This window comes from the organism of the source record quoted next, unplaced genomic scaffold, assembly GCF_019419815.1.
Source record: "Pyrus x bretschneideri cultivar Hongxiangsu unplaced genomic scaffold, Pyrus_bretschneideri_v1 Contig51, whole genome shotgun sequence".
Lineage (NCBI taxonomy): Eukaryota > Viridiplantae > Streptophyta > Magnoliopsida > Rosales > Rosaceae > Pyrus > Pyrus x bretschneideri.
Genome location: NW_025999789.1, coordinates 324,854 through 348,630, shown reverse-complemented (window position 1 = coordinate 348,630; position 23,777 = coordinate 324,854). Strand labels below are relative to the sequence as shown.

At 38.2% G+C, this 23,777-nt stretch overlaps 2 protein-coding genes and 1 pseudogene across 2 annotated transcripts; 2 read left to right on the top strand and 1 right to left on the bottom strand.

The window, feature by feature from the left end:
- Nucleotides 1–376: 376 nt before the first annotated feature.
- LOC125470678 lies at nucleotides 377–8,671 on the top strand (annotated as a pseudogene).
- Nucleotides 8,672–9,787: 1,116 nt separating this feature from the next.
- LOC103931423 (ethylene-responsive transcription factor ERN1) lies at nucleotides 9,788–11,262 on the top strand. Its single transcript, XM_009340899.3, is given in 2 exon segments — nucleotides 9,788–10,817; nucleotides 10,819–11,262. Coding segments are annotated over 2 exon segments (843 nt in total). The 5' UTR covers nucleotides 9,788–10,169; the 3' UTR covers nucleotides 11,014–11,262.
- A 2,390-nt stretch (nucleotides 11,263–13,652) lies between these two features.
- LOC103931424 (tubulin alpha-5 chain-like) lies at nucleotides 13,653–16,742 on the bottom strand. The gene is made up of 5 exons (XM_009340900.3): nucleotides 16,567–16,742; nucleotides 15,467–15,681; nucleotides 15,187–15,386; nucleotides 14,475–14,983; nucleotides 13,653–14,168 (listed from the first exon to the last, which is right to left on the bottom strand). Exons 1-5 carry the CDS (start codon nucleotides 16,677–16,679, stop codon nucleotides 13,856–13,858), a joined length of 1,350 nt encoding a protein of 449 aa, XP_009339175.1. The 5' UTR covers nucleotides 16,680–16,742; the 3' UTR covers nucleotides 13,653–13,855.
- Nucleotides 16,743–23,777: the final 7,035 nt, after the last annotated feature.

Below are 23,777 nucleotides of genomic sequence, written 5' to 3'. Positions count from 1 at the left end.
TTATCGTTAAAACTTAAAATTTTCAAATTATAATTTTATACCATATTAAACAAAAAAAAAATGAGTCCCTTCTCCCTTCCCTCCAAAAATAAATTTTGGTGGGAAAATTATAGTCATAAATCATGATTGATAACCGACCCACGCCCAGCTAATCATCCATTGGATAATTCCTTGCATTTCTTCCTTTATTTAGGAGCCCCACTCCTCTGCTCCCGCTCCTACTTTAATCCCCCGCACCCCTAAACTCCCCAAATATCCCAACTTTTGATTTGATTCAAAAGTCTAGAGAGAGAAAGTGAGAGAAAGGGCATCTTCTCTTCGCGGGTTCACCACTTACTCCAATCCACACCCAGCGCAGAGCAGGCAAGAACCCTAAACAACTGCACCTGGTTCCGATGGCCGAGTCGACTCACTTACAGCAAGCCCAACTGGCGACCATTCTCGGCCCCGACCCGGCCCCTTTCCAGACCCTAATCTCCCACCTCATGTCTTCCGCCAACGAGCAGCGCTCCCAGGCCGAGCTCCTCTTCAACCTCTGCAAGCAGACCGATCCCGACTCCCTCTCCCTCAAGCTCGCCCACCTCCTCCAGTTCTCCCCCGCCGCCGAGGCCCGCGCCATGTCCGCGATTCTCCTCCGCAAGCAGCTCACCCGCGACGACTCTTACCTCTGGCCCCGATTGAATCCCACGACCCAATCGACGCTGAAGACCGTTCTGCTCACGTGTATTCAGCAGGAGGACACCAAATCTATCTCCAAAAAGCTATGCGATACGATTTCCGAGCTGGCCTCCGGGATTTTGCCGGATAACGGGTGGCCGGAGCTCTTGCCCTTTATGTTCCACTGCGTTTCGTCCGATTCGCCCAAGCTTCAAGAAGCGGCGTTCTTGATATTCGCTCAGTTATCGCAGTACATCGGCGACACCATGGTGCCGCACATAAAGGAATTGCACGCCGTGTTCTTGCATAGTCTGGGGAATTCGCCGAGCCCCGACGTGAAGATCGCGGCTTTGAACGCTGTCATCAATTTCATTCAGTGTTTGACCAGCTCTGCGGATAGGGATAGGTTTCAGGACCTGTTGCCAGCGATGATGAAGACGTTGATGGAGGCTCTGAACAACGGGAACGAGGCCACCGCTCAGGACGCTCTTGAATTATTGATTGAGTTGGCTGGGACCGAGCCGAGGTTCCTGAGGCGGCAGATTGTGGAAGTCGTTGGGGCAATGTTACAGATTGCTGAGGCCGATTCCTTGGAAGAAGGGACAAGGCACTTGGCCATTGAGTTCGTCATCACTCTGGCCGAGGCCAGAGAGCGTGCTCCTGGCATGATGAGGAAGTTGCCGCAGTTTATAAGCCGATTATTTTCCATTTTAATGAAAATGCTTCTGGATATTGAGGACGAACCGGCATGGCATGCGGCAGAGAGTGAAGATGAGGATGCGGGTGAGACTGGTAATTACAGTGTTGGGCAGGAGTGTTTGGATAGGCTTGCCATATCCCTGGGTGGGAATACCATTGTTCCTGTGGCGTCTGAGCAATTGCCTGCATATTTGGCTGCCCCTGAGTGGCAGAAGCACCATGCTGCATTGATTGCCCTGGCTCAGATTGCTGAGGGTTGTGCCAAGGTTTCAATTTTTATTTTGATAGTTGTGCAATTATTTGTGAAATTGTATATCCAGGTTAACTGATTGTCATTAGTTAGAGACATTATGCTTGGGATAGTTGCTTGTCCAATTTTTCATGGTTCCGCCTTTAACCACATTTTGAATACTTAACATGCCTTTTCTGTTGAAGTAATAGAGTTGAGTTTTGGTAATAAAAGAGCCTAGGTTTTTGACATGTGTTGAATGTGCTATTGTGTGAATTCGAATGGATAACAGGTTAGAGATGTAATGAGAAACATTCGTTTGAAATTATTCAATGTTTGTACGGTTTGATAGTCACATTCACACTTGCACAATATGAATGAAAAGCTTTCAGGCCAGATACAATACACTTATGTAAGATGTTTGCATCTTACATAAGCTATTGTATATTCCTACTATGCAGTTTCGGAGGGGGCACTTTTATATCCTTAAATAAGTGAATAGTACAGCTATAAAGTACTTTTGTGCAGCTTTCTAGTTAAATGAATTTCCATTTACCTTGTTGTTAATGACGACCATTAATCTGTTCCTTTCATTTTTATTTTATTTGCAGGTAATGATTAAAAATTTGGAGCAAGTGGTAGCAATGGTCTTGAACTCATTTCAAGATCCACATCCTCGTGTAAGGTGGGCAGCGATAAACGCAATTGGGCAGTTGTCTACTGATTTGGGCCCAGATCTGCAAGTTCAGTATCACCAACGGGTGCTCCCAGCATTGGCTGGAGCTATGGATGATTTTCAGAACCCTCGTGTTCAGGTTAGTACCTGGTTGTAGCATCCAATCCTGTTTCTAAATAATTGACTTGATATTCAGTTTTATTATTTGAATGGTATGGATTTGTATCCTGCAATCCAGGTGACCTTCGTCATGCACTAGAGGGTGACCACAAGACTAATATTGACTGGCACTTTCTCATCTTAAGGATTCTTTACAAGTTGTGTACTGTAGAGCATTCTAGTGTGTATAATGTCCTAAGTTGTTAGTCATCTTATGTCCTCGACTTCAGGAGAGCCGTTACTTATTTAGTTCACTTTCTGTTTCTGGTTAATGGGATGTTTGAATGAGTCCACGCAAAAGTCATATGTGCTTGACTGCATGTTTGTGGTTGATGTTGTCACATTTTTTTGAAGTATGGACTTTTTGAAAAGTACAGTTTGAAAACTAATCGTTGGCCTTTTGTTGCGACTTGTGAGCTACCATTGGCATCTATAGTTGCAAGCTATCCTCCATATGAGGTTCTTTATTTTCTGAATTTGGAGGATAGTGATCATTTGGTGCTTTACTCAGCTCATTATCAAGATCATGTAATTAAACGTGCAAGATTATCTATTCATTGCTTCCTTTTTTGTAATTTGCTATCTGCAGGCACATGCTGCTTCAGCAGTGCTGAATTTCAGTGAGAATTGCACTCCGGATATTTTAACACCGTATTTGGATGGAGTAGTGAGTAAATTGCTTGTACTTCTGCAGGTAATGCTTATCAAGATTATGTGTGTGTGTGTGTGTGTATATACAAACACCCTATTCATGATGTAAAACTTTACTTAATTACATGCTTTTGAACTAGTATTTATTAATTGTGTCTGATTTTTCACGTTTCATGCAGAATGGAAAACAAATGGTGCAAGAGGGTGCCTTGACTGCTTTGGCATCGGTTGCTGATTCATCTCAGGTATTGTACTATAATATGTGATATTATACATGAAATTATTATTTTTATTATTATTATTTTATATATTTTATGGATGATTAAGTTTGATGGTAATGGGATGTGTAGGAGCATTTTCAAAAATACTATGATGCAGTTATGCCTTACCTGAAAGCTATCTTGGTGAATGCCACTGATAAGTCTAATCGCATGCTTCGTGCCAAATCGATGGAGTGTATTAGTTTGGTTGGAATGGCAGTTGGAAAGAGAAATTCAGGGAAGACGCTAAGCAGGTAAGGCATTATACATTTGAAACTACGTTTACTTTATTGGACCTGGGATATGAATGGCTATTTGATGGATGATGGTTTCATGTTATTTTTTAAGGTGCTTGTTCATGCAGATCTATATTTTGTTATTTTGAACCATTTCATACCTTAATACCCCCAATGGAATTTTTATTTTGTCAAAATTCCGAAATTGACCCGTTCTTTTCCTCATCTGCACCCTCCTTTGCTCAAGTTATATGCTTCAGCTCTTTTCCGCTTATCAGTTGGGAGATTAAAAACTGAGTCTTTCAACCTGTGAACATGCTGCTGCCATTTTGGCCAATCTAAAAACCTAATAGAAAAATGCTGCTGCCAAATTCTCTAATCACAGACTGGTGTTTACTGTTTCTCTGAAGGTCATGGAAGTGCTGATGGCTTTGCAAGGATCTCAATTGGAGACAGATGATCCAACTATAAGTTACATGTTACAAGTATGCCCTTATCTTATAAGTGCACTAAAATTACTGTACTAATGCTTATTGTTTGCAATAAAATTTTATCTACAATGTTGTAGGCCTGGGCTAGACTCTGCAAGTGCTTAGGACAAGATTTCCTCCCATACATGAGTGTTGTAATGCCTCCTTTGCTTCAATCTGCTCAACTTAAGCCAGATGTAACCATCACATCTGCAGATGATGAAAATGATATTGATGACTCTGATGATGATAGGTCTGAAACTTTTCTCATTTCCCTTTTTACGTAAGTTCAATACCAACGGGCATGTAAGATATCTCAAATGTTGCATCACTACCTATTTCTTGGTATCCTTCCTAAAGTTTGATATGTAAGTACCTGAATCTAGTGTAGAAACTTTCACTGCATGGATAACCAGTGGCTTTAACGTCCACATCAACTTTTTTATATGCTTCTATACTTGATAATTATCTGGTTAAGTTATCAATGTACTGATTTAGAGTGTTTGAGGTGTAGTTTTGGTGAATGAGTGTGTAAAAGATATCAAGATCTGGAAATAGGGCTGTTATCTAGCTCTGTGTTACTTCTTCTCTTGCTAAAAGCTGCTTTTGTGTTACAGTATGGAAACAATTACTCTTGGGGATAAAAGGATTGGAATCAAGACAAGTGTCTTGGAGGAGAAAGCTACAGCTTGCAATATGCTGTGTTGCTATGCTGATGAGCTGAAGGAGGGATTCTTTCCCTGGATTGATCAGGTATCCAATAGTGTCACGATTATTATTTTTTTGTCCGACTTTGGTTGCATACTTACAAAGGTCATATTTGTGCAGGTTGCCCCAACTTTGGTTCCACTTCTTAAATTTTATTTCCATGAAGAAGTTAGAAAGGCAGCTGTTTCAGGTACCCTTAATTGTTAATACTCAATGTTTTTATTTTCTCTTTCCTCTACAGATTTTGTTTGAGTTTGCTCCGTTTCTTAATAAAGAGATATCTACTTTTTGTTTCTAGCAATGCCGGAGCTACTGCGTTCTGCAAAATTAGCAATAGAGAAAGGGCAGGCTCAAGGTCGTAATGAAACATATATAAAGCAATTGTCTGACTACATTGTTCCAGCTCTGGTGGAAGCGTTACATAAGGTTGTTCAGTGTTTTTCATTTAAGCCTCCTTGACCATGGTGTAATGATTTATATGTTCTCTGAAGTATGAGATTGCAATTTGTATGCAGGAACCTGATACTGAAATCTGTGCGAATATATTGGATGCATTAAATGAATGCTTACAGGTTCGTTGTTTATTCTTGAAGAAATTTTGTGAATTTCCGTTGTGCCCCTGTGTGTTTTACTTTTTGCACTCATTCCGCACCAACTGACCAATTCAGTAGTGCTGGAATTGCTATATTTTTCGTTGTAGAGAAGTTGTCAATACACTCATGATTAGAAATGTTAAATTTTTAATTGAGTACTGGATACTAATCATGTTCCATGCTATGCCACTTCTGTTTTATTTTCTTTTCATTGCAGAAGAAAATCATCAGTTTGATTTGAAAGAACTTTTATAATTAAATCTCTGCCTTTTAGATTTTGGGCTTGAACTTGGAAATGCTGGCAGTCACTGCAATATAGTACTAATTAATTTGTTTTGTAGTAGCCAATCCTTCATTTTAGTTTGCACGGAAGCAGTGAATGAGCCAACTGTTTTAGGAGAAATGTTTTGTTGAGTTAATCAGAATTAGCTTTGTTCAAAAGACAAAAATTTGTTTTTGTGTTTTCATTTTTATATTGTGCATCATTTCTTGTGTATGGCCCCATTCATTCGCCTTGTATCTTTGCTTTCAGACATCTGGACCACTTTTAGATGAAAACCAGGTGAGATCCATCGTGGAGGAGATAAAGCAGGTGATCACTGCCAGTTCTAGTAGAAAAAGAGAGAGAGCAGAAAGGACCAAAGCAGAAGACTTTGATGCTGAGGAACAGGAGCTGATTAAAGAGGAAAATGAACAAGAGGAAGAAGTTTTTGATCAAGTGAGTTTTTTTAACACAATCTCTAAGTAGCTTGTCAACAATTTGCTGATTTTTTAATTTTTGGGCCAGCATATGCAGTGTGGGACTTTTTGTCCTGTTTCTCTTCAACACATTTTTTAATTGTTTCAGGTGGGAGAAATCATTGGAACATTGATTAAAACGTTTAAAGCCTCTTTCTTGCCTTTCTTTGATGAGCTATCATCGTATTTAATGCCTATGTGGGTAAGTTTCGTCTCACGGGTGCAGCCTTTTTTTCTGTTCCAACTTTAGGATTTTAGTTGTTTATGTTTACTCAAACGCTCCTTAGAAAGCTTCACTTCGAGGAAGTAGAATGTTAATTTTTTTGTCAGCCATTATATTGTGAGCTAATTTGTTTGTCTTCTTAACTATGTTATTCATTTCGGGTTCTAAACACAGGCCAAGGATAAAACACCTGAAGAGAGAAGGATTGCAATATGCATCTTTGATGAAGTTGCAGAGCAGTGTCGTCAAGCAGCTGTAAAGTAAGTTTTTTTAATAGAAACGTTCAGATTTTACTTTAAGTAGTTCTTGTTTTCTGTACTCATATTTGGTTATGATTTGGTTGGATCAGATATTATGACACATTTCTTCCTTTTCTGTTGGAGGCTTGCAATGATGAAAACCCTGATGTTCGACAGGTCTGATCTCAACAAACTGTTTCAATATGCATCAGGTTGCTCTTCGACATTAGTGTTAAGTGGTTGTTTTTGTTTTATTTTTATTTTTCAGGCAGCTGTATATGGACTTGGTATTTGTTCAGAGTTTGGTGGAGCAATAATTAAACCTCTTGTTGGCGGTAATTCTGCTTGAATATCTTAAATAGATGAAACATTTATGTATGTTTGTGAGTAACATTTTCTTGTGGCTTTATACAGAGGCTCTATCAAGGCTGAACGCTGTGATTCAGCATCCTAATGCCCAACAATCTGAAAATGTAATGGCATATGATAATGCTGTTTCTGCTTTAGGAAAAATTAGCCAATTCCACCGTGACAGTATTGATGCAGCTCAGGTACTAACTTTTATTTTCTCTGTGTCATATGGTTTGATCAGAAATTCTTTCATTGGTGTTGTTGTGGAATATACGCACAAAAGTAAGGAGTCTTGACTATGAGTATACGACTACTGTGCTGTGTAGTGCTCTCTAATATATTTTTTGTGCGCACGTTCCTCAATTTAGTGCAACACTATAGTTTAATTATAATATATCTTGCCAACTATCACTTTTAAGATTAATAATATCTTTCTTTAATCAGTTCCATTATTATTATTTTTTTTTTCGGGGGGTGGTATGGATTGTCATCCTTTTGGCATTTTGCAGGTCATTCCTGCATGGTTGAACTGTTTACCGATTAAAGGTGACTTGGTTGAAGCCAAAGTTGTTCATGACCAACTTTGTTCTATGGTAGAGAGGTAGAGCTTCAATTTTCTTGTACTTGTGCCTTGTTCTGTTACTTGTTGCCTTTTCGTATATTTAACTTTCAGAATATCATTACCAAACCAATTCATAGAGGTGACCCTTGTAATCCATCTACAGGTCTGATCGGGAACTTTTGGGTCCCAACAATCAGTATCTTCCCAAAATTGTTGCAGTGTTTGCAGAGGTTTGTAATCTAGAAACTAAATTAGCACTCTTAAGCTATATTTCTGTGTCATATCATGATCAAAATCGATGTTTTTTCATTAATACATTTCTCAATATTCTATTTCATCAGTTTGAACATATGTATCTTATGTACTGATTATTATTGAGGTGAAGCAATTATAGGCACATCATTTATTGTATGTATGGTACAGAAATGTGCACACCTTGGTCAATTGAGCCATTTTTTCGTTGTGGCAAGATTTAGGGACTAATTAACGAACTAGTATAACTGTAACCTAAATCTAGGCTTTCTTATTCTCTTCTAATTGATATCTTAAACAATACAGGCAATCAGATGGCTCCAGTAAATGCATGTTTTTTGTAATATGTTTTCAAGCTTTCCAGAATATTTACTTTTGAGGGTTATGATTATTCGTGTAGGTTCTATGTGCCGGTAAGGATCTGGCAACTGAACAGACTGCAAACCGAATGATTAAACTGCTAAGGCAACTTCAGCAGACTTTGCCGCCAGCTACATTGGCTTCAACGTGGTCGTCCTTGCAACCCCAGCAACAGCTTGCTCTGCAATCCATCCTCTCCTCATAAATACTTTGGCTTGCATTGTGCACCTTGCTGCTTTCAGATGCACTGTTCCCTGTCTTGCTATGTTTCCCATCAGTCATTTATGTGAAAAGTTTTACAGCGGCCCGTCAGCATCGATTCAGCGTGGAAGTCATTGGTGCGGTTTGGTCAAACCATTTTTTGTAGGGTGTATATGAAAGTGTTAATTTATAGTGGCGATTTTGAGTCTAAAAGAAAAGAAGACTTGTTCCTGCTCGTGAGGGTTTCTTTCATTTTCTTTTTTGTTGGTGCCCGAGGTTATGAGGGCTGTTGGTGAGAAAATTCTCGTGGGAGTTTTGGTCTCATCCTGTTTTGTATTTTCCTATACCTGCGTTGTAAGAATCTGTTGATGAAATTATCGATGGCGATTCTTTCGTTATGTTTTCAATTTTGATCTCCAAAAGGCAATAAAATTGGCTTTTATGGTATATTTCAATGGTATGCTATTGTGTTGGATTTGAACTAGCTATCACACTTTAGGGTAATTCTGAGTCATCCTTGAGGAGTGCAAGTGTTTTTGAGCACCCAAAGACGATGATATTTCTGGTTCCATTTCTTTGAGAAACAGTGCCAAGAACAAAGCTTTGTTCCTCAAAGATATCGAGGAGTTCTTGGAATCCCGCAACCAAAGAGAGTTAGTCTCAGAATTGAGCCCGTCTCAAGGACCCTAGAGCTGAGACGGGAACATGGCTAGGGGACCCTGACCTCCAGGAACCGGATCTAGAGCCTGATGCTCAATGCTCAAAACCAATGCTCAAGAAGTAAGCGCTCGAGGCTTGGACAATCCATTGCAATCCAATTCTATCTAACGCTAGTTATGAGTTGAGACCTTCGAATCTTATCTATTCGTTTGGTTATTCGTTTTATCTTTTTATTATGAATGTAAATGCAATGCAAGTCAAGTATTTGGTATGTCTTATGTAATACTGAAAAAGGATTCCACCATACACGAAAGCATGCAGCATCAGATTCGTTCCTTCGCCATCAAACCTCAAATTCTTTGGATACAAATGCAATGCCAGCTATCGTTTCCATTTTTTATTTTTTATTTTTTATGATTCATTTGGAGGGGACCATATTCGTGCTCCATGTGTCATGCCTTCGTGCTTCCACGACTTTCGATTCTCTCTCCGTTGACCAACTGCTTTGGACCTTGGTGGTGGTGAGGAGTGACCACGACAACTACCCAAACCCTTACGGTTACCGTTGGGGTGGGTCATGGATGTCATGTGAATGAGACATAAATAGAGTTGGCTGAACTGAAGAAATTGAAATTTTATCATAAAATTAATTGACAACATAAGTCATATTTCAATTACTTATAAGCACATACAAAATCTATTATTTACTGTCAACACGCAGCTTCATGTGTAACAACTTTTCTAAGTCAAGCAAGCGAAAAACACAAATCATGTGAATAGTTGATAATGTTAATAGTGTGTAGATAATTGATCGACATCTTTTGCTATTAAAATATTATCCATCAATGCTACTAACAATGTAATTGATTTAGAGTGAGCATTGAGAGATCAGTCATCCTTAATAACGAACAAATACAAATTGACGTGCTGAGTCTGCTGACAAGGGAAAGAAAACGAGCTTCCCACTACTACCAAACAGAACCTTTGCCCTGTTCTACCTTTTTATACAAGTCACACCCATTTTTGCTCTTTCATTCATTCACAACTTCGCTTCAAACATTCCTATAGAACATGAAGCCCCGAGGACCAACAGGGGTGGGAGCTTTTAGAATCCAAAAGCACTTTTAGTTTTTTTATCTTCCTTCTATCAAACGCTGTTAAAAGCTCTTTGATTATCTGAAATCACTTTTAGCTCTTCCAGAAGTATTCTTAAACAAGCTAAAGTTCTCACTTTCAGCCTCTTCCATGGAACATCGAGCCCCGAAGCAGCAAAGGGGAGTCTTAGCCAACAAACAAACAAGGTTCAAAGAGAGGACCAAATCCAAGTGCAAGTTTGTTGGGGTGAGACAAAGGCCATCCGGGAAGTGGGTTGCAGAAATCAAGGACACAACAAAGAAGATAAGAATGTGGCTTGGAACCTTTGAGACTGCCGAGGAAGCTGCTCGAGCTTACGACGAGGCTGCTTACCTTCTTCGGGGTTCGAATACCCGAACCAACTTCGCCACTCATGTCTCTTCTAACTCTCCACTTTCTTTGAAGATCAGAAACCTCCTCAACCAGAAAAAGAGCTTGAAGCAATGCCCTGTAAGTTCCACCCCCAACAGCTTAAATTCCACCCCTACAGCTACTAGTACTAGAACTAGTAACAAATATACCTCTTTCAGTGACGGTTCAGCTATCTCCATTGCTACTTTTAGTGAAACTTGTCTGCCTAATTGCAAAAGCCAGAAAAATGTTCAGGTGTTTGATGATGCATATAGACCAGACATTAGCAACTGCATTGATGATCTTCAACCAGGGTTGTTTCGTAACCATTTTGGTCTCCAGTGGCCACTCTTAATTGGGTTTGATCAGCTTCCAATAACCCATGAAGGGATGGATTTAGCGAAGGGCGACTGCTGTGACGGTGCAATCTAGTGTTGCCGTAGAGCCAGAGGTGACGGAATTTGAGTGCTTGGAGGTAGAAAGGCAGATGTCGGCTTCATTTTATACAATGAATGCAGTGAATGAGTACTTTGACAATGAGTACAACGCTGGTGATGCTCTCTGGGATCTTCCTAGTCTCTCTCAGCTGTTCTGCCTCGGCTGATGGCCTTCACCTTTCTGAGTATTGTAGTTCTTATTCTTTTGAAATGAGTGAATTGAGGTGTTAGTCTTGAGAGTTTATGTTTAGTGTAATTCTTTTGAAAGCATGAGAAGTGTAGGTAGCTGAATGATATCAATAGCTTGTACTTCCTATCTGCTATTGCAGATGAGTTTCAGCTTTTCTCTGAGTTTGATTAACAATTGCATTGATTTTTGGTAGCATGAAATAAAGATGCAAAAGGAAGAACATCCTGAGAAGTTGCGTGGAATGAGTATTGTAATGATTCTGATTCCCGACTTCCCTGCGTTTACTAAAACATGGGTATTGAAATGATCCTGATTCTTTACTTCTCCTGTGTTAACTAACTCGTATGGAATAAAAAAAAGTGTGGGTTATACATTAAAATCCGTAATCTGATACCTGAATAATTAGGGATCATATCAACTACAGGGTTGCTAGTTAATCCCATTCTCATGCCTACTTTCCCTTTCTTGATTCACGACCTCCTCCATTCCAAGTAAGTAAACATGCCGTAATATATCGATATTGGAGAATCACTTATCTGATGTAGAACAATTATGTTCGATCCACAATTTCTAACACGGTATTACAAGGCGTTCAATTAATATGAAGAAGCGGAAATGAGAAGAGTTGGTGCAGTTTACAGCTATATAACGACCACAGGACAAAAATACCATGACTAATCAACCAGGTTTATCTTTTGTTAAAACATCATATAGCTGCAAACTGATGAAAGCGAAAATTTATCAACGAACCACATTTTAAAACACGTACATGCTCCCGGTCTCTCAATGTTAAAAGAGATCCCAAGTTCGAATCTCCTCTCCCAAAACTATCATACAAAAAAAGTTCACGTGTCCGGTTCACCTTAACATGTAACTGTATTTCAAGACAGTGGATGGCGTACCAATGAATGATATTAAGTTATACCATGAAACCGTCTTGAAGGAAAAATGGGGAAACAACATGCCAAACAGATTTCGTCATATAAGGCCATCTCCAACCGACCCGGTCAAAGGGTCATAAGGCTAAAAATAGCTACAAATGACACGAAAATCATCTCCAACTGAAGGCTAGGCCAAAGGGCTTGTGGGTCCTAGCGGGCCCAAACCCCAAATTCAGGTAGTGGGCTGGTCATTTCCAGCCAACCAACCAACCCTCCAACACCAGAATGTTAAGCTTGACATTTTGCTAGCCCTTATTTTGCTCCAGCGCCAGAATGTCAAGTTTGACATTGTGCCAGCAAGCCCTCTAGTTAAGCCCATTTGAATGCCAACGGCTACATGGTGTTAGCATGACACCAACTAGCAACGGCTAGCTAACATCAAGTTACCGTTGGAATTTGAAAACTTTTTTTTTGGATGAATTAAAAAAAAAAAAATCTAATTTTTTTTTCCTATAAATACCTACACCATTCCCACAACATTGAAGTTGAAGATAAGATGTGACATTCCACATCGCCCAGGGGAGTGATCCTTATATGTATATTCCCATCCTTACCTGCCACGAGGCCTTTTGGGAGCTCACTAGCTTCGGGTTCCGTTGGAACTCGAAAGTTAAGCGAGTTGCGCGCGAGAGCACTCCCATGATGGGTGACTCATCAGGAAATTCTCGTGTGAGTTCCCAGAAACAAAACCGTGAGGGCGTGGTTGGGGCCCAAAGGGAACAATATCGTGCTACGGTGGTGGAGCGGGCCTGGGAAGTGGGTTGCCCCAGGGCGGGATGTGATAATTTGGTATCAGAGCCTAACCTTGGCCGCGTGTGTGCCGACGAGGACGTCGGGCCCCTAAGGGGGGTGTATTGTGACATCCCACATCACCCAGGGGAGTGATCTTTATATGTATATTCCCATCCTTACCTAACACGAGGCATTTTGGGAGCTCACTGGCTTCGGGTTCCGTTGGAACTCCGAAGTTAAGTGAGTAGCACGCGAGAGCACTCCCATGATGGGTGACCCACTGGGAAGTTCTCGTGTGGGTTCCTAGAAACAAAACCGTGAGGGCCTGGTTGGGGTCCAAAGCGGACAATATCGTGCTACGGTGGTGGAGTGGGCCCCGGAAGTGGTCCCCCCCCCGGACCGGGATGTGACATAAGAAGTGTCACATAAATAAGAATCATATCTAAAATTGCACAACCAATTACATCTCAACATGTGGCACTCGAAATCCTATCCAACAAATTATTAAGATTACATAAAGATAAGAAGTCTGGAGAGTTAATTTCTTTAGCGACACGCAGTCACTCGAAATCCTATCAGAAAAATTATTAAGATTATATAAAGATAAGAAATCTGGAAGCTTATTCATTTGTGGACAAGTGGCACTCAAAATATGTCTGAAAACCTTATTTTAGTATGATAGTTTAATTTAATTAACCATATTAATTTATTTATAATAATAAATTATGTTTAGCCTATGATCCTTTCAGTTGGAGATGATTTTTTATCAAAGGATTATATTTGGCCTATAAACCTTTGACCCCCTCGGTTGGAGATGATATAAAATATGACCTCATTATTCTTTAAAATATAATTTCTTACCGAATTATAGGGCTAAAAGAAGTCATTTGACCCCTTTCTCGGTTGGAGATGGCTTCATTAGTACCGAATTCTATTTGAAACATCTGGGAAACATACAACGTAAAAAATCTTTGAAAGAGGACCATAAACATTCAGGTTTTTCAGAAATGTCACTTCACAAAAAAACATAATCAGAACATAGTGATGATTGTCACAATTTCACAGCACGCGAGTGTACGACACAACAAAAGGAACAGAGACAGCTGAAGATGAATGATACAACACTGTTTCTCTTGCATTACAACACTAGTAATCTTCACTTCCCTCTTCATCATCCACACCTTCGGCACCAACCTCCTCGTAATCTTTCTCTAGAGCAGCCAGATCTTCACGAGCTTCTGAAAACTCTCCTTCTTCCATTCCCTCACCAACATACCAGTGAACGAATGCCCTCTTGGAATACATGAGATCAAATTTGTGGTCAATGCGTGAGAACACCTCAGCCACAGCAGTGTTGTTGCTGATCATGCACACTGCTCGCTGAACCTTGGCAAGATCACCCCCTGGTACAACTGTTGGAGGCTGATAGTTTATGCCACATTTGAAACCTGTTGGGCACCTGCAGAATTGAACCACCAAACGCGTCAGATAAAACATATACGAGGACCATAATTCAGACGGATGATGCACAAATGGTTAAACTGTTTATCTGAAAGAAAACTCGTTATTAAAGATGAAAAGAACATGGCATCAAGATAATTTCAGCATCATAATAAATCTCCGTTCCTACAGTGTGTACTGATGTTCGAGAGTCGAGACTATGGCATTTGAACAAAGTAAGTTTCTTCAACAACATTAGATATGATATAAAAAATATGTAAGTATTTTTCGTTGTTTTCTTTTCCTCTTTAGGCATTGTTCTTACCAGTCAACAAACTGTACAGTCCTTTTTGTTTTGATGGTTGCAACGGCAGCATTGACATCCTTGGGAACAACATCACCCCTGTACATTAGGCAGCAAGCCATGTATTTTCCATGCCGGGGATCACACTTGGCCATCATGCTTGAGGGCTCAAAAACTGCATTTGTGATCTCAGGAATAGAAATCTGCTCATGGTATGCCTTTGCAGCTGAGATAACAGGAGCATATGAGGAAAGCATGAAATGAATGCGGGGATATGGTACAAGGTTAGTCTGGAACTCTGTGACATCAACGTTAATGGCTCCATCAAATCTCAATGATGTTGTCAAGGAGGATATGACTTGCGATATCAGTCTATTCAAATTGGTGTACGTTGGTCTCTCGATGTCTAGAGATCTTCTGCAAATATCATAGATAGCTTCATTGTCCAAGAGCACAGATACATCGGTGTGTTCAAGGAGAGCATGAGTAGAGAGAACGCTATTATAAGGCTCAACAACTGCTGTTGAAACCTGCAATCCACAAGAATTAAGGCACAGATGAGCTCCATATCAACAGACCCTATATTCTTTTTTCTCTTTTTGTTTTTCTAAAAAAGATGCATTATAATTATGAAATCATAAGATAACGTATAAACAGAAACATTCTTCTGCATAAGAAGCTGCATAGACTATTTGAGGAGAGTCGAATATCATAATATTTGTGGATGAAGTACCTGTGGAGAAGGATAGATGGTGAATCCAAGCTTTGACTTCTTTCCATAATCCACGGACAAGCGTTCTAACAGCAAGGACCCCAAACCAGAACCGGTACCACCACCCACAGCATTAAACACCAAAAATCCTTGTAAACCAGTGCAATTATCGGCCAATTTCCTAACTCGATCAAGGCAGAGATCTACAATTTCCTTTCCAACTGCAGAGCACAACCAGAGGTCAAATCAACGAGATTAACATAATAAAAGCATTCATCAATGAAAGAAGAGTATCCATTACCTGTATAGTGTCCTCTTGCGAAATTATTAGCAGCATCTTCCTTTCCAGAAATAAGCTGCTCGGGGTGAAAGAGTTGGCGGTAAGACCCAGTCCTTACTTCATCAATAACAGTTGGTTCCAAATCGACAAATATGGCCCTAGGGACATGCTTGCCTGATCCAGTCTCGCTGAAGAAGGTATTGAAAGCATCGCGGCCGCTACCCACTGTTGTATCACTTTGAAGACACAAAACCATAACTGTCCATTAGGCAATCAAATCATCTACAAATTCAGACTTAAATTGCAAACATTAAACTCAGAAGGAGAAAAACAATAAAGCTTTATTAGGGTTTAAGTAGATCAACTTTCTTATTACTAGAGTACTGCTAGGTATAACGACTTTCTAGACCAATTTGCAATCCATGGGATGTGTCACCAACAGAAAATAAGCACGTTAATCAACACTAAAAGTAATAATCCAATCATCAACAACCAGGTCATGGTTTACAAAATTTGGTCTACATAGTTGGTCTACCTAGCATTACCCTTATTATTAGAAGATCAACAAAGTTTTATTGTTAAAGGTTTATAACTATGTCCCAAAACCATAGAACTTCGTGTTTAGTTCCTTGATACTATCTCTAAGCACACCCGACTCAAGACGTATCGGTTACAACAACCTTGCAAAGAAAGTAAATGCATACGATCAATCGGATTAAATTGAATTGAATTCTATTTCTTTTATGTTAACTTTTAGCTTCCCCATCGAATACATTCAGAAAATCCATGCTTGATCCTTCAGCTCCATCAAAAGTACATGAAAGACCGCTCAAAAGAACCTAAAACTCCAAAAAATATCAATGTAATCAACAGATACACCCCCAGATAAACAGATAACAACAATCATACATCTGAAATTCATACAAACGAAGATCGCAAACGCCTATTTGTTAAAGTTACCTCTTTTAATTTTCCAAATGATAAAGTCAGAATAAAAAAACACATTCATCGACTAACATTTGAGAAACCCACCAAAAATAAACAAACAAATCCACAGAAAAGTGCATATGTAAATAGAAATATCAGCAGAAATGATAAGAAACAAGGAAAAAAATACCAACCTGGGCATCTGCCCATCAGGTTGAATTCCATGCTCGAGGCAGTAGAGCTCCCAGCATGAATTCCCCACCTGAATTCCAGCCTGCCCAATATGAATGCTTATAATTTCTCTCATTTCTCTCTCTTTTCTTCGATAAAAATTGAAACTTTATGAACAGCAGAAGTCTCTCGCTATCTTTGTTATTTCTCTCTGCGTGCTATGATATGGTATCCCCTGTTTTGCTATTCTTGTGGGTTTTGTGTGTGTGTTTTGCCCTTATTTCGATCAAATGGGAATGGACAAAAATTTGAAGTCCGCTACGATAATAAGAGACAGCTCTCCTCCCGCTGCCATTTGGCACCAGCCTAAACTTGGATCCTAACATATGCTCTAAAAATTTCCGTCTAAGCATTAAATGGTTGGTTATTGCCTCAATTAATGCTTAGATGTTTAAAAATTAAGAAAATACGCCTAGACCTGCTGAGGCACCCGCCTAGCCCATCTAGACCCGTCTACACATCTGCCTAGGTTGCAACTCACTTAGATAGAAAATAGATAAATTTCCTTTTGCATTTTATTGTTTCCAATAAATTATAAGAGACTTATTGAACACTTAAATACACACACATTATATATTTATTTCTCATATTTTCTTTTGCATTTTATTGTTTCCTAATCATAACCTCGTATCCATCTCACAAGCAAGTCTTCATCGGATAATCGTTTCACCCTTGTATTAGCATGATTCACCCTTATATTAGCATGCTTTCGTTGCTAATTCCATTTCCGTAGCTATATCTTCGCAATTTTTCATCAGCGTTCCCCAAGCTTATATCAACGAATTCTTCGTTTGATAATGGTCTCACACTTGTACTACAATGAATCATACACTAGTTTTAGACTGATTCAAAATTAGTAAGGCTTAAATGTTAAACGGTCCCTGTATTTTATTCCATTAGCTAATTTAATCCTTGTATTTTTCATTTGATCGATTTAATCCTTGTGTTTTACTCTGTTAATTCAATGTGATTCATCCTATTACGGTTTTAAAAAAATGTAAATATGTTTGCAAATTAATAATAAATAAATAAATAAATAACTACACAAACGAATAACTAAATCAGAAAAATGCTGTCAAATAATTCAAATGCCCTAGCCTCTCCACCCAAGCAAGAGTAAGCTACCGAAGGCAACACCCACTAGCCACCCGATTCTCTCTCTCAAATCTTCAACCCCACGTTCCCCTAGCATTATTGATTTGCTGGTTTACTCTAGCATCGATTCACCCTATTTTTTTATTTTCTTCAATTTCTTTGATTTAAATACCAAAAATTGAAAAAAAAAATTATGTGTAAAATGAAAATGTGTGTGTGAATAGCACCATCCTAAATTAAAATGATTTTTTCAAACATTGTGTAATACTCACTTTTATTATTTATCGTTTTGAAAACATTCCATATCAGAAAATAAAAAATAAAAAATAAAAGAGTACTATAATCGGGGTTGGTTTTGGAAGGGCATATGGGTAAGTTGAAAAGTTGGCGCACCAGCATGTCCATGTGCAGCAAGCCAAGCGTCTTTCGAGTGTGATTAGCTGTTTACTGCTGGATGCACTTGCACCAACTTTTCCTTCTCTTATTTATCATTATTTTTGGAACCCATAGATATTTTATGCTTCGTTGGTTCTATTACCATGCAATAGTTGGCATAATAGTTGGTTAATGCATGAAAACGTATATGTTTGTATTTATTGACTGAAAGTTTCGACATTGAAGTTATAAATCAATTTAAAAGAGGAAAACACACACAATCAAATAAGGAGGGGCGGGCGGGGTTGCAAATATACACAGGTTGCATGCACTCATGCATTGTTTCAGAGAGAAATTCTAGAGGTTGAGGACCACATGTACCATACACGAGTTGAAGTTGGGCCGCGCCGCAGTAATAGGCATCATTATTCAAAGGGACCAACCAACCAATAGAGCTTGTGTGCAAACCATTAGTATTATAGGGATTCGACGCAAAAACGTAATGTCGACTGTCGATTACCTAATGCATTTTCTCTTTTCTTTTATCTGAGCTTGAAATTAGCAGCGTAATATATTTACTCAAACCATTAGTATGTTGTGCAATGAAAGAGAATTTATGAATCATTATAATTGGTATTTTTTAGATTCAATATATACATTATCGAGTGAGAAATGTTGAGAATATGGGATTACACATTATTTACTTATAAGTAGTTGAGTTACTTTTTATATTGTTAAATGATTTTATGACAAAATCTCGATTTCTTGTTGTTCGAGTAGACTGCTTTTTAGGATTGGTAATTTTGGTTGCTTGAATCTCCAAACTGGTACATTCAATTTATCACTCCATGCGCGCACACACTACCAAGAGAACCGTTTTGGAAGCTCGCAGCTTGGTTTGGCCAGTAATCTTTGGAAAATATATCCCTTTTCTTATTCATTTGGCTGATTAAAAAATTCTTAATATATTTACTACATACATTATACGGATAGTATTAAATGTAATTTTATTCCACGATTTAATTAAAACCTAATTAAGAACCTTGATAGTGATCGGGGTATGAAACTTTAGGTCCAACCGTCCAAGCAGTTACCAACTTGGGGAATCTGATTTATAGCTGTGTGAGTCACTTATTTTTTTATGAAAAGACTTTGCATGGCGCATGCCATATGATCACGAACACGTAAGGTATACGTACTTGTATAAATATATAATCTCCCCATCACGAATAATTCAACCGTGCCACAGATCACGTATGACTACTGATCCAAGTGATCCAAGTGAATTAGTGTTTGCATCTTAGAGCATCTCCACCTGTCTCTTTATTGCCCTTGCAAATTTGCAATTGGGTTAAATTGCCTCCAACCTAGAAAACCTCCTCCACGGGTCCAAAGTTGGAGAATCAATTGGAGCAAGGGCTGGTGCCCTTGCAACAGTGCACGGGCTTTCGTCCTTTCAATTAGAAGGGGTGAGGTATGGCCCCACTCATGTGACAGCCCAACCCATCACACCACGGGACAACACAATTGTAATGCTTGCAGACCGTTGGATATTTTCAATTGTCATTTCATCTGGACCGTTGGATTCCCAAAGGTTAAAAAATAGAAGTTTTGCAGCTTCCACGTGGCGCTTTGAGAGCCTCTGATTTCAAAAAATTAAAAAAATAAATCAACAGCTAGGATTAATTTAACTCTAAAAAATCATAAAAATTACCAAAAAAATTTATTTTAAATAGTTATACAGTTGACACTTAAAAAATCTTGCAAAGTTCAATATACTTGCAAATTAAACATTTAAAATTAATCAAAAATCTACAGCGATAATTGATGTAGGAAAGGATAAAGGGTCTCGAAAAGACGAGAGATAAATGACCTAGGATTCGCTCAACCAGGGGCAACGGAGCTTGCTCGACATTACTAATTGTGGATTCGCTCACAAAACCAAGCCAAACGCTTGATTGAGAAAGGAGAAATCACTCACTTCAATTGCACATAGCAAAATATATTTTAATTCATTCAAGTCTAGTCCCCAAAGGCTTCTAAACATCAATATTTAAAGGAACTAAAGATAAAGTAACATAAATATACATCAACTTCCTAAGAAACTCTAAAAAGGACTTAACAAGTTCCTATGTCACTCAAAATAAATTAAAATGCCTTTATTACTTGAATTTCAAATGTCAACGAGAAGCTTTCAATTTGTTTTTCCTTAAGCCTTGGCTCCCGCATCATTCTCTCCTTTTAAAAGAAAAATCGCTTTGGAGTTTCATTTGGTCTTCCTCAATCTATGGGATGACCTTGCAAATTCTTCCACAACAACCATAGTAGTAAAAGCAATGCTAGAGAGATCAAATTTTTAGACTAAATTGTAAACTAAATGAAGTGTTACCAATAAGAAACAAGTATGTTAATCGACACTTAACTAATAATCCAACCATCTACAACCACATCATTTGGTTTGCAAATTTGGTCGCCCTACCATTATCCTAATAGTAAAATGAAGTTCACGGCAGTCATAGTGTTCCAAGCCACAAAATATTCACGAAAACACCACTTCCCCAATCTTCCAAATGTTGTAGGCCTTAGTTCCTTCTTCTTGATTGAAAATGACCTCCAACCACGAAAATGCATCTTTAAACCCGTTAGAATGTTATATATGATAAATCCATAAATCCAACCTAGTTTTAAACCCCATTCAGTTTTGTCTTCGTAACCGCAACTTATCACATGAGTGGCCTCTTTAAGCATCACCGGTAGGCTTGAGGAAGGATGGACACCGCCTTGTTCCATCCATGTTGAAGTCATAAAAATCGTAGACTGCCTGAAATTCTTTTCAAAATTCATTTGGGACATCATTAGCCATTTGCCATCATCCATTCCTTGTAGGTTTGAAGCATCTCCATTTGCATCATGCTTGGAGTACTTTGAAAGCTTCTTGTAGCATCTGGAACACAAATAGCAGTCACAGCTTACCATTTGACGCATGGAAGGCTCGCTACCATCCTCATCAACTGCATTCACAAAATGATTATTCACTTTGTCTTCATCAATGTGCTCATCGTAAATTGATGGTAAATTCCAATCGACGAAACTAACTTCTTCAACAATGTGCTCTTCAAACAGATTGTAAATCATAGGTATGGTCTTCAACCACAGCGGATAACCTGCTCTAATGCTACTTGATGTAGGAAAAAGAACCAAGGTTCTATGACAAATAATGACATGTGGGAATAAGACAAAGAAAACATTAATAAAATAAAATATATATTTGTGAATAGTAATCTCCATTGTCCTTTCTCCTTCCAAACAGGTAGAGTAAATAGCGGGGGCAACTTCATTGCCTATGCCCTCCAATAACGAGTGAAGATGCTCTTAGTGCGTTGAGATTAATTTAACTGTACAATAAGGAAAATATTCAAAATTTACAAGATATTCCTTAATTCCCCAATGTAAGATTCACGTTTTTAACATGCTCCCACATGTAGGGTCATTTAAGTAACATGGACAAAACATCTATTGAGTGATGTTGGAGTACGTGGACTGGGCTGAGCCAAATACGGGTGACTTAATTTACTTTGATGCCACGAAAAAAATTGAGCTTCCACTAATAAGTGCTCCATCTCTTTATAAGCATATATACAACGTCATTAACTTTTCAATGTGAGACAACTCTCCACATCATCACACCATCAACAACATCCATCTAACATGTTTATACATATGTGATCGATGTTATGATCAATGCAAAGGAATTTTTTCGGCTTCTTGCATGCAAGGTAGGCTTGCATCTTAATGATAAATAGTCTTGCTTAGTTCATATGTAGATTTTAATTCTTGATCGGTAAATGAGAAAAGATTCCAACTTAAATTTTTTTTTTTTCGTATCGTAAATAGTAGGTACCAGTGTTGGTTAATCAACTTTTCATTTACGCAAACATTAGATATTAGATCCCATAGTTTATGATCGAGAGAAAGAAAGAAGAACAAGGTCGAAAGTACACGAGAATATACTGATGTTGATAACACTGCCCCATGATTGAAAGTGACATTACGGATTCTCGTAAGGATGGTATCAAATGTTGTTCACACAAAAATCAAAGTCCTCACGTTAGTGATGACTGGTTACTAAATGCTCTAATATTTCACCCAAAAGTAAGAGACAGTCGACCCAAAAAAAGGCTCCAATATCTTAAACTGGACGGTTTTGTAATTTAATATTTGTGAATAATCCATTGGCAGCTTGGCTGGTTGGATAAGCTGAGGTCCTGGTGAGGCGGGCGATGGGCAGCAAGAATCCTTATTTGGAAATTACCAAAATAGCCTCCCAACGTGACCATTTATTTTGGAGGCATCGAATTCCCCTGAAAGTATCGATCTTTTTGAAATGAGGATCCTCTCTCGATTTTTGTTGGGAGTTTAGAAATCTTTAAATTATGTTCGTTTATCAAATTCGAATGGTCAATTTTCATCAAGTATTGTTTATATTTAATTTTAAATAAAAATATTTAAAATAATTTAAGACTACACTGATGTATAATAAATAAATACGATTTAAGAATCTTCAAGATCTTCACAAAGAGGATCCGAAAAAAATCTTCATTAATCTTTTTGTAATATGCAGTGCATCTGCGCATGAAAAAAAAAAATTCTTAACGTCTCGGTGCCTACTGCTTTACAGCCAAAAGTACTTTAATTACTTATTTGCCCTTTGCATTGCTTCGATTGCATCTATATAATATAATATAACATAAAGTGGGAATGCATATGGTCTTCTAAGACAAGTAAATGTCGTTGAGTTTCTTCCTTATCAGACTCTCTACCAGAAAGTCAAGGTTGCTACATTCGTGAGCTTTCTTTGAATACAAAGAAAGGCAACAACAACAACCACAACTCATGAAATGACTGCTCTCTGTCCATCCTTAACACGTGTTTCAAATGTAGTTTATTATAGTTTCGCATTTGACAATGTTTGATCCCGTTGTCTAACATGTATGCACAACAAAATTACTACGTCAAGTTACTTGTCTTATGTCACTGTAAATTAAAGCTTACAAGCAAACCAATATAAGAGTTTCATAACCTACATCAATTATTTTGTATATATTTTCAAGGTTGTGCGATTTACACGCCACTTTTTACATCTTACACACTTCTCTCAATTTATGGTCGTTCAATCGAATAAAATGAAGAAGTTCAATGGAGAAAAATTAATAAGGGTGTAAGAATAACACCACCCTATCTTTATGGCCAAATATACCCTTGCAACTATTTTGACTTTATCAATTCTCTTCTATCATCTCATAGGTTTAGGGAGAATATTTACTAAAATGTGGAAAGGGAGAACTCATGATCCCAATTCTTCTCTTTAGTTTGGCCAGTCAAATTTGACTCCCAACCTACTCTCTTTCGCCAACTAATTATTTTATTACAAACAAGTTTGTTTTTAAGTTAATAAAATATGGAACAAAAAAAAAAAATACCCATACTGATTTGGTATTATTTTGAATTTAAAAAGTAATAAAAGTTCAGTTGAATATACACCTAGTGTTCTATTGGCACATCAAATATGGTTTGCATCTTCTATACCAATTGGAGAATTAAACAAACATATTTTAGTTGTTTACTATAGAATTAGTTTTATATGTTTTAGATGAAAACAATGGAGCAATCTCTTCAAAAGCGCCAACTTAATTATATGTTAGAA